At 51.5% G+C, this 13779-nt stretch overlaps 1 protein-coding gene across 1 annotated transcript in view; it reads left to right on the forward strand.

Moving 5' to 3' along the window:
- ALK (ALK receptor tyrosine kinase) overlaps window positions 1–13779 on the forward strand; it is a 202644-nt gene that overhangs the window by 104955 nt on the left and 83910 nt on the right. The window contains exons 6-7 of the mRNA XM_059078666.2: window positions 4587–4681; window positions 4853–4981. Of these exons, the coding sequence (XP_058934649.2) occupies window positions 4587–4681; window positions 4853–4981 (224 nt within the window). The remainder of the gene's footprint in view (window positions 1–4586; window positions 4682–4852; window positions 4982–13779) is intronic.

Below are 13779 nucleotides of genomic sequence, written 5' to 3' on the forward strand. Positions count from 1 at the left end.
CTTTTTGTCAGCTATTTAAAATCATTAAGTGAACTTAGTTAGGTTTGTCAATCGCTAAGGCTGGCAAGGTGGCAAGTAAGGCATTCTATCCACCGTCCATTAACAGTCTGTGGCCTGAATGAGATTGTGCGTTTCTGAGCTCTACATGAGCTGCCTCCGCACGTCCCATGCAGACATCTGCCCCGTGGGTCTGGGTGGCACCTGATGCCAAGGCCGCCCCTCTACCCTGGCCCTCTGCTCCAACGGCCAGCTCACAGAACCCCCCTGGGTCAGCTCTCAACAGGCCTCTCTGTAAAGCTGAACGAGACAGTCAGAGGGCTGTTCTTTATGCAAAGCCAGGCTCCAGCCAAGATCTCTAGCCAAGTCTGTGTTAGCAACAAGCTCCAAACCTCACTGGCTGGAAAATAGGGAAAAAGCAAAGCAACAACCACCCAGGCAATCAAAAGTGTATTATTTGGAGAAAGAGAAAGACCGGAGCAGGTGTGATCTGTGGAGGGGCAGGGAGCGAAATCCCCACGGCTGAGGGCCAGACGGAGGGGTCTCAGCTGCCATGCTCTGAACTGACACAGCTCAGTAAGGGAGCTGGACAAGCCCCACAGAGCTGGCTTTTCCTGAGGCTCTGCTTCCTTTCCCCACACAGAGCCGAGGCTTTGGGGCAGCAGAGGAACCTGTGCACTGGCCCCTGCCATCCTGGCAGTAATGTGGCATGGACCGTGTTTTCTCTGAGACCCAGAGCGGCCCTCCTGGTATGTGCTAAGATCCAAGACCTGAAGCCACGGCTGACTCTGGAGAGTGACTTGGTGTCTGCACTTAGATCGGAAAGACTCTGAGAGCCTTGAGGAAGTCTCACCCATCTCCAGCTAGGAGAGGGCAAGCAGAGCCAGGAGAAAACTCTCCTCTTTACCTGAGGTTCAGGCAAAGATACTCCACGAGGTACCATCCAAAGTAGAGAAGGCTGGATCTGGGTGGCCCCGATGGCCGCCTGGTCTCTTGGCTAGTGCTCCCACAGAAAAGAAGCTCTTCAGTGGGGCCTTCTGTTCCCTCCCTGCCCCGCCATCCCCAGACCCCACTCCCCGACTGCCTCTGCTTCACCCCTGCCCCCCCCACTTCCCAGCCTGACCCACCTTTGTCCCACCTGTCCCCTCCCTGCAGCGTCTGGAGTCTGGAGCATTTGTCGGGGGGCGGCGGCATGGCCTCCTGGGCGGACGGAGGCAACAGCACATGTTTACATCTGATTCGGCATCTGACTGAGTCTTCCCTGATTGTTATGAGTGTTCCTGACTCAAAATATGTGCAATTCCCAGTGTCAATCAAACTCTTTGAAACAGCAGCTGCCACTGCCATTGCCTTGCAGAGCACTTTAGAAACTCTTCTATTTAGAAACCATTCCAGCACCAGCTTGCATCACGCCATCCATGCTAAGAGGCCCAGTGGCTGGTTGAGAACTTTGCAGCTCTAATCTCTCAGTAATAAGCAGGAAGGCAAGACAGGGGCAGGGAGAGCAGAGAGGGAAGGGGACACATCCATCTAGGGGAAGAGACGAGTTAGGGGGAAGCAGGGGCTTAGGCCGTCCCCACCCCACGCTCGACAGGCACACAGGTGTAACTTACTTGCTCATGTTCCCCAGGCTCTCCCGGAAAGTATTCCTATGATGCAGCTCAGCACCGAAATCGGTGCCTGGCCTTGCCCCTTGGCCTCTGGAGGACAGGCTAGGAGACGATGAGCCTGAGTGGAATCGGAAAGGTGGATGGAGAGCCCCTTACCCGCTGCTGTGCAGGAGCATCGGGCAGATTTGCCTCCCTGACGTTCCCCCAGGGAACATGATTCTTTCTAGTCACCCTCTCCAAGTAGCTCTAAGTACCTGTCCTCTTGCTGCCTGGGAGCAGTCTCTCCCTAACGCTGGCAACTGCTGTCAAGAGAACGAGACAGCAATATTAGGGCACTTGTTTGCCCCTTGAGAATCCCAGGTCTGGCTGCGTCTGGGGGTTACACAAGCTCTGGCTAGGAGGTCATCTGTAGACCAGGTCCCCTGTGGAGATCCAGGAAGACCACACCTCTGACCTCGCCGAGACTCTTGGAGAAACCCAGTGCGGGTGTGCTCCCCATCTTCGCAGCCTGGTGGAATTCTTCCTTTCTCTGAGCGCTCAGAGCATCTTACCGGCACCTCTCATGTGGTATCCACCTCCTTCTAACTGATTCTACACTGACACAGAGACCCCTTGTCTCTCCACGGGTCAGCAAGCAACTTGAATGCAGCGTCTTGTCTGATTTCTTTTAGAATCCCTTACAGGTCTGAAGTAGGACCCAATACACATACATGAGAGGTGTACGTGAAACAAAAATCCTTGCGGGGGGTGCTTATCAAGGTCATCCTGAAAGATGCCTCTCAGAGGCACGTGCCAGGTGCCAACAGCTGGCTGGACCAATTGGGTGGGTTCGACCCCTCATGCACAGTCATCCAGCCCAGAACAGGATTTGGGGAGTCTCCACTGGGCACTGTTCTTTCCAAGCCCAACCAACCGCCAGCCCTCTTTACCGGTCTATCCTAATGGAGGCACGCGGGCCCCATCATAGGGAATGTAGCCTCAAGGCACCAGTGAGATTGGCATGAGTACAGCAGGTTCAGGCATTTCCTCTTCAGAATCGAACCAGGTTTGGGCCCCCTAATTGTGACTTTCAAATAAGAAGGATTATTTGTGATGGACCAGATTTCATAAGACAGGTAAAGACACAGACGGATTTACTGAGTAGCTTGGTTAAGAATAACTGATCACAAACACACCATTTAGATAAAAGTTTGAGTTTGTTTTCAAGTCTTTCCCCCACAAGAGGCAGTAGTTCTTCTCTGGTCCCAGCGTTGAACCCTTCTACGTGTGGATCAGAGGTCATCCGCCCACGGGCACGATGGGGGCTTCCGGCCTCTGTGGCAGTTCACTCACTGACTCTAAAGCTTTGCTGCCCTCACTGCAAATCATAAGCAAACATTCGTTCTCCTCAGGTCTGTTTCCTTTGTGCCCTCCTCCCTCTGCCGAGGCCGGTTCCTGGGTTTGCTCTGCGCTCTTTGCCCCGCCCTCTGCGCGCTGTCAGCCCCCCACTCCTCCCGGCACTTCCGCTTTCTGCTCTCGCTACCTCACACTGCCACCTCTGCTGTCTGAGTTCCCGCTCCCCTTTTGTTTTGCCAGCATTTCTGAACTATAATTTACGTACCCTCAATTCACCTGTTTTAAGTGTACACCTCAGGGACTTTTAGCAAACGTACAGAGTTGTGCAAAGAACACCACAATCCAGTTGCAGAATGTTTGCGTCCCCCCAAAAAGAACCTTTGTGTTGGTTTACAGTCAATACTGTTCCCATTCCCAGGCAACCACTAATCTGCTTTCAATCTCTATAGATTTGCCTCTTCTCTACGTTTCATGTAAATGGAAAAATGTAGATGAATAGTGTCCTGAGGTCTTTAATTACTGTCTGGCTTCTTTAACTTGGTGTAATGTTTTTGAGGTCTATCCATTTTATAGCCTATAACCATGCCCATTCTTTTATATTGGGGAGTAGCATTCCACTGTATGGCCACCACATATGTGGTTTATCCAGTCACCAATTGGTGGGCATGGGTTGTCTCTCTTGATATTTTAACATCCACACCAGAGACTGTGCGTGCTTCTGCAAGGTCGTGCTGGATTTGGATTGACTTTCTGAAAGGTGGGAGAGGGTTTTTAAGTTCTCAGGAAACTCACTGTACAGCAGGACAGGGCTGGCTAACTGAAGTCTTCCAGGAGGATGACTTCCCAGGAAACAGATGACCCAAAGGTATTTTCTATTTATCCCACTCTAAAGCCTTCCCTGGCCACAGTCCCAGGACCTGATCCTCCAAGGCTGTGAAAGAGATGGAAGGAAACGATATGTCATGGGTTTACTGTTAACACTTATGGCCCACTCTGTGTTGCTTACGAACACTCCCAGGGATCACACTCAGATCATGTAATATTTAACAATCAGTCGGGCACTGCAGAGACCAACCCCAGTCAGAACGGATACTGAACAAGACATGGGTTCCTCGAGATCCCCCTCTGAGTGAGGAGTTAACCTTTCAGTTGCTGGATAATGAGGAATCCACGGGGCTCCAGGGATAGAGCCATGCTGCCTGAGGCAATCAACAAGCAGAGGACACATGGGGGACAGAGGCGCTTTATCAGCTGGCACAGAAGCATCTCAATAGTTTAATAATGTCTTCAGCCCCGCCTGTGAGCACCAGCTGATATGAAGCCTAGCTCTTCTGCCCACGCTGCACGCCCAGAAGGCACAAGAGGTCTCCTCAGGGTGTCCGCGAATCCTGGTCTCAGGCCCCAAGCTCCAAATTCCATTAACCTAGAGAGCAGTCCCGCAGAAAGGGAAGTGCCCTGTGCTGGAGAAGTAGGGAGATGCTGACTGCCCCCCCTTCGCTGCCTCCCTGAGATGAGATGAGGCTGATAACAGCTACAGTTGCAAGCCGGGTCATCAGTGCACATTTGGATGGTGCTGGACGTTGAATCCAAGACATGACCCACCCGCGTAGTTTCTCACACCCACTCCTCTTGACATGCTTACAGGTTCTGGCTGCAGATTGTTGCGTGGTGGGGACAAGGATCCAGAGCCACCGTGGCTTTCAACAATATCTCCATCAGCCTGGACTGCTACCTCACCAGTGAGTGCACCCTGTCCCCAGCACTTGGCCCCCAACCCAGACTCTCCTGGGACTCACAGTCCCTCCTAGACCCAAGTCCGTGGTCTCTGCCACCTTCCCCGGGGCGTACTCATCTCTCTCCCTTAACCCGAACCTCACTTAACTCAGCCCGTGGGGTCTTCTCTATTCTAGTGCGTGGGGAGGACAAGATGCCGCAGAATACAGCACCCAAGTCAAGAAATCTGTTTGAGGGAAACCCAAACAAGGAGCCAAAACCCTGGGAAAACACACCAAACGAGAATCCCATCTTTGACCCTACAGGTAAGGGTTCAACTTACACATCTGAGCAAAGTAATTTTTTGTTGCAAAAGGTAGAAGAAAGATATGTGCTACGATTGAGGTGGGGAGAGGTGTTTATAGAATAAAATAGTCGACCTTTAGAAAGAACATCACCTACACCCTGGCTAATGGGCTCCAAGAGGAAGCTGTTTAGTTGTCCTATTCCCTGGGGAAGCGGAGCTTCTGAAAGTTGTGCAAAGGAGCAACTGTCCTCCATGCCTGGGAAGTACCCAGGCCCCGACACAAACAGGGGAACCAAGCTGGTACCCTTTTCTCAACTCAGTCCTTCGAAACCACTCCCCATTTACTGAACAAAGCAAACTTTCCATCAGTTTCTTCTCCTCATAAAGAGGGCTGGGCCCAAGGCCAAGGTTATCCATTGCTCAAAGGCGGACTAGCTCATCAGTGGTAAAACCCCCCCAAAGCTTCAGGTTCAACGCATTTCCCCAAAGCTTGGCTCCCTTCTGAAGCTGTTTAATGCAGCATCCCCTGGGCTGAAGGACTTCTTATGGGGCCCTTGCTGCTTCAAACACAGGCCTCTTCAGCCTCTGGCCCTAAACTGTGGGTGTGACTTCTCAGCTGCTCTGTACCAGAAGGAAATCTCCTGGAATCAGTCTCCAAACGCAGTATGAGGTTTGTCGGTGGTTATTGAATCTGTGAGCCCAGCCCCAGAGAAGCTAATGAAGGCCACCGGGCCTGACACCAGCAGGTCAAGGGGCTCCCCCAGGTGGGTGCCGGTGCCTGGGGTGTCAGGCTTCATCCAACTTGAGTAACTCAGAAAGGCAGGTGTATGGCCACAGTCCACCCACACTCTTTTTCTCTAAAAGGTAATTCTATATTAAAATAACAATAACTAAATGATACCTCCCTCATTTCTACTTTTAATGTAAAATTTTTGTGTAGTGCAAAGTACAAAACAAAAAACTAGTTGAGGCTATACCTTTGCACTTAAATTCATTGACCCTCAACTTATTAAATAAATATTCGCTTTGCTTTGTCTTTGAAGAAATCCTTTCCTTTCCTTCCCCTAAAAAGCTGCCCTGGGACTCTCATTCCTTCCAGTAACTGCCTGATCTACCAGCTGCCAAACCAGAGGAGAGCGTTCATTGCTTTTCCCATCACCTCTCTCCTTTTCTCCCATCACCTTAAACTAGACCCTCAATTTTTTTTTCCATTTTTTTTCACACGAAGAGGAACCTGGTCCCCTCAACCGTGATCTCTACCCCCTCTGCCTCGTGGTTCGTTGCAAAAACATCCAACCTGATGGAGGCAGCCTTCTACTAATCGTTCAGCACCTGTCCCCGCCCCCCACCCCAGTGACTCACCTCCATCACTTCCTGTAGCCCTTGTGGTCAAGCACTGCCTCCCTGCTATAAATGCGATAAATGCGGGACTTGGTGGAGCAAACATCGCGGCAAGCCCCGCCCCTCCTCACCACCAGCACCGATTACGTAGCAGGAGCTCCAGAAACACTTTTATCAATTGACTGGTGGGAGATTGATGCTTGAGCTCAGTACTGAGATGTCGGCAGCGGGGCCCCGCAGCCAGCATTTAAGGAGCAGCCGCGCGCCCTGCCTGACTCCCCGATTTATTGCCGTATAACTCCCGCTGTGCCTCTAAAAGGCTGATCGATAAGGGTCTGCCCGGTGGCCACTCAGGCTCATGAAATCCCGCTGAGGCTCAAAAGTGCCAGTGCTCCCCTACCACCTCCGAAGAAAATTAGAAGCAGGCGGGTGCCTGAGAGGCTGGAGATGACAGCGACAGGAGCACAAGCTTCCTCTGCTGCCTGACCCCAGCCTCAGGGCGGGAGTGACAGCAAGTGGCTATGGGTCAGTGCTCTGTCTCCAGACCCCTTCCAGAGTGACCCCAGCTCAAGAGGAAGAGGACACTGAGGCAAATACCTCCCCAAGCAGCCTTGGGGGGGGTGTGTGGAGCAGGGCCTCCATCCCCCACCAGCCAAAGGACAATGCCCACTGAGCCCCCTGGAGTGGCATTTAGCCAGGACCCAGCCTCATGGTCCGGGAGAACAGGCCACACCCTGGGTCCAAGCCCAGGCCCACCCTCTTGGCTTTAATCTAGAGCCCCCACCCGCCCCTAGTTCTTGCACACTTCCTCTGCCTCTGCTGGCGGTCCAGACCCAGGTCAGGAGCTCAGAGAGCTCCGAGTCTAGAAGAGGAGAGCACAGGGAGACAGATAAGGACGATTATCTGTCGATAATCGATTGGACGATTGGACCGATTGGACGATTAAGGGAGGGCAAGGTGCCTGCAGTGAGAGAAGTGCCATCGGAGGAGGGACCTGGAGGGGGAAAAGTGCAGGCAGCTCATGGAGAGGCCACGGTCAGGGTCACGGCCACTCAGAAAGAATCACCTGGCAAACTTTGCCTGGCACTTCCCACACATCTGGGGCTGTGCAGCTACGACAGGGAAGAGGGGAGCCACTACACCCTGTTCTGGAGCTTCTGGCCCACGGGAAGTGGGCAGCCTGTGAACCTGCAGGTCATGGTCTGCAATGTGAAGCTTGTCTACTGAAAAAAAAATGCACAATGTGATAGTTGTGAGTTCAGTTTTATTGGGGGCAAAATGAGGACGATAGCCCAGGAGAGAGCATTTCACATAGCTCTGAGAGACTGCTCCGAAGAGGCGGGGGGGACAGTGAGTGTGTATGTGATTTTGGTGAAGGGGGAGTACGTGCAACGCAGCACACATTTTTGCAGAAAGTTGCTGCTAGTCTCATGAGGGTTACAGCTAGCCACAAGGAGCAGACGTCACCGTGAAAGATTTTAGTGCTTTCTCTAGATATAAGGAGATGCAAGGATTGGGCTCGTAAAATATTCTCCTGAAAATCTCTAACTATTTGAAGGCCTGTTCTGCCAGTTTTTTTAGAGCACAGAGTGTCTCATTCCTGATCTACCCCCTGAACTCCTTTCAGGGTGACTGTGGAAGGTCAGCGGTCACAGCAGCTTATGATTTGATCCTTGTAGAGGTAGATGCCAAGAGCCAACTTGTAGTTGACAAGCTTAACCTAACTCAGAGCTTCTACCCGGGAGAGCCCCCCTGGGGAGGAAGGGAGGGCTGGGCGCAAAGGGGAAGGAAAGGAAAGGACAATCAGTGAGCACACCTGACCCTGGGCTGGGGGGCTCACACATCCACTCCTCTAGTCTTCACTCTGGCCCAGGGCCCGCTGCTGTTATTAGAACTGCCGGGATGAGAGAGATGATGGGGAAAGAATGTAAGCGTCCCACAGCTGGTAGGAAACGGGGCCGGGATGTAGCCCTGAAGTCTGCACTCTCCAGCCAACTGAGCTACTTCGAGTATCCAATTCTCCTATCAGAGATGTGTGCTTTACACGGAAAAGAGCTGGGAGAGTGTCCCAGACGAGAGCCCCTGCATGATCAGTAAACAGATCTGCTCCCAGCCATCCCAACAAAGGACAGAGGAGGCTGGACAATAAGATATTCTCCCCAAAGTTCAGCACTGTCAGTTTCTGCTGGGCTGGAACAAGGGTGGCTGGTGGCATTTCGACTCTCCTCCAGGCAGGCTTTCGAGCAACTCCTAGAAAGGCAAATGCCAGTTGGGTCCTCTGAAAACCGTCACTCACAAAGCTTCCAAATTTCTAAACACTCCTCACATCCCCCAAGCCAGCCCTTCCCTCTGATGAGGGCCTGACTCTCTGGGTCTGGGGATTTCCTCGCCCCCAGCCCACGGGGCAGAGCTGAGGCGCTGGAGCACCCAGGCAGGGAATAGCCTGTCCAGATGCTTCACGGAACATTCTCGGAAGCCTCTGAGTCACTTTAGCTAATCAGATGAAGAAACTGAGAGAGAAATGGGGCAAATATTAAGGCTGAGAAATTACATTTGTCAGCTTTGCACATACAGTCACACTAACCACATGGTTGGGATAATGCAATCACAGGCTGCAGAGCTCTCTCTCTCTCTCTCTCTCTCTCTCTCTCTCTCTCTCTCTCTCTCTCTCTCTCTCTCGCCCCCGCCCCCCAGCAGTAATGACCACTAAGGGTGAGGAGGTGCACGCAGGCTCTGTCACCTTCTCTCTCTCTAAAAGCCCAGGTAAGGACAGGCAGGACCCTCCCCCGACCCCAGGCCAGATGACTCTGCCTCAGCTTCCTAACCCATCTCTCCTTCTCTTTCGAGCTTACATATTGTGTAGGAGGGCAGGATGGAATCAGCTCAGTTTACATGCAAACAAGCCCAACCCACAGGTATCCATAACTTGCAGAATCCTGGCATCAAGCCACAGTCTTGCCTTTGAGTTGGTTGGTGACAGTTGGTTTACTGTTTTCTGAATACACGTCTTTGCCAAAGGTTGGTGGGGAGACAATTAAAAATGTGTGGAAAAGAGCACTGGACCAGGAGTCAGAACTCCCAGCTGGCCTGCACTAGCAAGCTGTGGTCCTAAGGCAGGTCTCACCTCTTCCCGGCCTTCCATCCCCTCATCTGATGGCTGGGGCATGTCAGCAAACCCTCAGGTAACAGCTCGTGTTTGAGGGACTAACGCAAACACAGACAAAGGAGAGAACACTGCTACTTTTGAAAATCAAGGTTGAAGTAGACAGTCTCCAGATCCCTTGCCATCCCCAGCTCCATGGTTCTAAGAGCTGAGGGGATATGGCATAAGGGAGCCAGAGCTCTCCTTGGCCCACTGCTAATGTGCCCGGAAGTGAGGGTGAGAGACTGTCCATTTCCACACACACTCCTATGATTCAACAACAGATGCCAATTCCAATGAGAAAGTTTTATGTGTTTCACATAAATTGATTGGGTCTATTTCTGCTAAATGCATTATCCATTCACCACAGAACAACTATTAGAGTTAATAGAATTTGTAGCTAGAGCCATTATGCTGCAAGTACACCCTTCTGGGGATGACAGCATTATTGGAAGGCAGGCTTCACAGGGCCTGACCTCGCTCACTCAGAACTGTCTTCTCACTCACTGGGGGTCTTTGTTTCCATCGGAGCCTTTCGCACCTGCAGGCCCAGCCAAGCTCATTTCAGCGGCATACCCCAGTAGTGAAGATTTACCCAGTTCCTAACGAAATACATGTATCTCATCCAGTTCCAGAAAATCCTATCATCTTATCACCTATTGGCATTGCAGACCTCATGCCAGGTTGGAGGTACAGAGGGAGCTGGCATCCCTGCTTTAGCCGTGGCTCTTTACTGTGTGCCAGTTTTGAAGGCAGGAGGCCCCCAAAGCATTGGGAGGACAGGCAACAAGTAAAGGTAGAAGCCCCACTCACTCCAGGGGGACCTCAGAATAGACTCCTAAGTTCATTGTATGATCAACAGCTTCTTCCAGAAATAACCAGTGACGAACTGGGACTGCATGAATTCAGCAGCGAGCAGGTCGGCTGTTGGGGACCTAGATCTGGCCCAGGGTTTCTCTGTGTCCTCACGTCATCTGCTTCTGGTTACCTGGCTGGGGGAGGAAGGACCCACAAGTGCTCCTGGTTAATATGCTGATTCCTGGGCCCCACAGACCTGTGGAATCTTAATGTCTGAGAATGAGAGGTCAAGCTCTGCCTTTTTAACAAACTCACAAGGAAAACCTGGTTTGAAACAGAGTTTAGGAACCCCAGGCTGCAGCCCGACCTCCTCAGTGCAGATGGGAGTGGACCTTGGGATGGAGAGGAGGCGGGCTCGGGGCCACACAGCATCCTCCGAGCATTCAGCTCTCAGACAGTAAAGGCCTCGCCTCATGCGTCTCCTCTTTACACAGCAATAATAACCGCTATCACTGAGCACCGCCGTGCGCTGGGCTCTTTCACATGCATTATCTCATTTGCTCGCACTATAATATTACCCCCCATTTACAGATGAGGAACTTGAGGCCCACAGAGAGGAAGTAACTTGCTCTAAGTTATACAAGTTGTGTAAAAGGTTAAAATCACATGCAAAGTAAAGTTCTCTAAGCCAAATAACATTTGGAAGGGCAAAGTTTCCTTCAAGAAACCTTAAAGGAATCCCACTGTTGATTGGGTCTTCTAGAGGAATCTCTCTTTGAAAAACCCTGAACTGAAAATGTCAGTTTTTGCTTAAACAGAGCACATAGGCATCTTCACTAATATTCAAAACAGCACACCAGGCATACAGTTCACCTCCGCACATGTAAGAAGGCTGATCACTGCAGCTAATTTGCGTCTCTCCGTGCACCCCAGCCTTCATGGGTGCACATGTAAGGCACTTCTGTGGGCACCCGTTCAACTGCGGGGAGCACCTCTTTGAGAGCTGGGCCTGCGTGGGGCTGTAGATAGAATCCTTGGAACCCGTCCGGGCACTGGCCGTTTCCCTGCTCAGCTGGCCTGCTGTTTAACCATGTGCTGTGCGTTCTCTCTTATCCACTGATTTTAGATTATCACCTATTTATAGCCAGAGTACTAGTGATAACGCATGAAGCACCAGCTCTAACAAGGCTCATGGGCCCCCAGTCACTGCGGCAGGCTCGACGCCCTCCAATTAGGATGTCACTCTTCATTTGGGTGCAGCTCCCTTCCCCAGGAGCTAGCGCGGCTGTGCTCCAGGGAGAGAGGTAGCTTGGAACTAATTCGTGATTCACAAGCCCCGTTACTCATGGTAACAAGTCCCTCCTGGAGCAAGAGGCTTTGCAGGCTGGGGAGCCAGTCAGCATCCCCAGGAGGTGGCCAACACCAAGGCCCAGGGGCTGCTTGGTGGCCGAGGGAGAGACAGCACTTCCGCAGGGACACAGTCATTGTGACAGGGAGGAAGTGAAGGCTGGATAAGAAGCCACGCTCCCTGAGCAGAGCGCCCACGGGCAGCAGAGCTTCATGGGTTTGCAGATGGCCCCCTTCCCTCTGCACCCCTGTCTTCAGCTATTAAGCACACTCAGTGTCTCTTATGTGCTCCTTACAGACTCTCCCCACCAGTCCCCCAGGAGAGACATCACGGTCCAGCTCCCAGCCCTGCCACCTACTTAAAGCCACTCACTTCTCCTTTCTGTGCCTTTGTTTCCTCACATCCAAAATATGGTGCTTATATTGTTAGGGCTTCCATCTCATACGTTTGAGGAAAGGATCACATAAGTGAATCGGTGTCAAGGGCCTAGAGAGGTGCTTGACCCACAGTGAGCTACATGAGCTGTCGTTATTTTCCCCATTTTAGAATTGGGGAGACAGAATCAGAAATGTTATGCAGCTTACCTCACCACTCAGCTGCAGAGCCAGGGTTCCCACTCAAGCTGGCTCACCCCAAAGTCTTCCTGCTCTAGCCCCATGCCCACTAGGAACAATCCCAGATACCACCCAGCTGCTGACCACGGTTAGGGAGCAGCTCTTGCTACATCCAGACTGGCTACATCCATCTTCTCTTTCCACGAGGAGATTCAGCTCAGCGTTCAACACAGAAAACCTCATTGCCTTCTAATTAATGTGTTCACAATTCCCTGAATCTCTCTCCTAGAAAAAAAAAAAAAAAATCACATCGAGCTGAGTTTAATTTAACAGGCCTGTGCTGGTGCCTGCTCCGTGCCCTGTCCTGTGCTGGGTGCCTTGGGGCCTGCAGCTGGGAACAAGCCAAAGTGCCCCTCATGGAAAAAGTACCACCCAGAGCAGGGCCCACATAAGCCTGACATGAAGCCACTGTTACCCCAGTACAAAGGAGTCTCTGCATCCCTTTTCAGGTGTCCAATTCTGATCACAGCTGGAATTAGGATAGGTGCCCCTGCTCCCCGGCTCTGCCTTTATCCTGCCCTGGATGGTGAAAGGGTCTCCATCCAAGACTGGTGCATTGCAAATTATGCTGAACGGATCATCATTTTTGAAAAGAAATCCAGTGTCCTTTGAGAAAGCAAGGAATCAACAGTGTACGTCATAACTGCCCTACCCTGGGCCCCACTGGAAAAATAGTGCATCAGCATCCAGCTCTGGCAGACTCAAAATCGCTTCACGAACCTCCGGTCTAATACGACGTGCTGGTTGGCATTACAGCGAAGCTGCAGACAAAATGCCTTCACACCATGCCGTGGTTCCTCTTAGTAGCAGAGAGGACCCGTTGCCTTTCTCTCTCCTGGCTGGCCTGAGAAAACACGTTGTTTTTGCCACTTGTTTTAGTGAAAGATTACATAAGTGAGAGACAATAAATGACCTGGGAACTCTGAGCTCAGCACGCCTTGATTAAGATCATTTAGCTCCAAGACTAGCAGGACGCAAAGGCCCCTCCATCAGTGCAGGTGCATTAAGCACTTGTTATTTGGGAAGTCCACTTTTAATTATCGTCCTTCTCTCAGACTTGCTTGTTCTGCCTGCAAAATAACCCTGCATCCCCTCGGAGCCTATTCAGCTCTTTGCTTGTTGCAGCAAAGCTTCAGTGATCCTGAACAGAGAGGCTTTTTAAAATTTATCTGGACCCAGAGCTGGACAGTGGAACTAAGGGGAGAAAGGCTGAAATGCTAACTCTAGATCCCAAAAGGCGGTTCCTCCCTGCTTGCCGCTACATTGCCAAGAGGAAAAGGGACAAAGAGGTGGAATCACCTTAGCCATCACTGAGTCAGGGAGAAGAGAGAGAGCACAGGGAATAAATGGGCCCACCAGCACCCTCCACACTGGGTGCTTACCAAAAAGATGAGGCCAAAGAAAGCATTGGCTTCTGGGGAGGGCTTTGGGGTCTACAGATAGGTATCTATTGCTTTGTAATGAACTACCATAAAAATATCATGGCTTAAAACAACACAAATTTGTTATATCAGTTTCTATGGGTCAAGAAACCAGGCACAGCTTAGCTGTGTCCTCTGCTTTATAGTTTCTCA

Source organism: Kogia breviceps, chromosome 11 (genome assembly GCF_026419965.1).
Source record: "Kogia breviceps isolate mKogBre1 chromosome 11, mKogBre1 haplotype 1, whole genome shotgun sequence".
Taxonomy (NCBI): Eukaryota; Metazoa; Chordata; class Mammalia; order Artiodactyla; family Physeteridae; genus Kogia; species Kogia breviceps.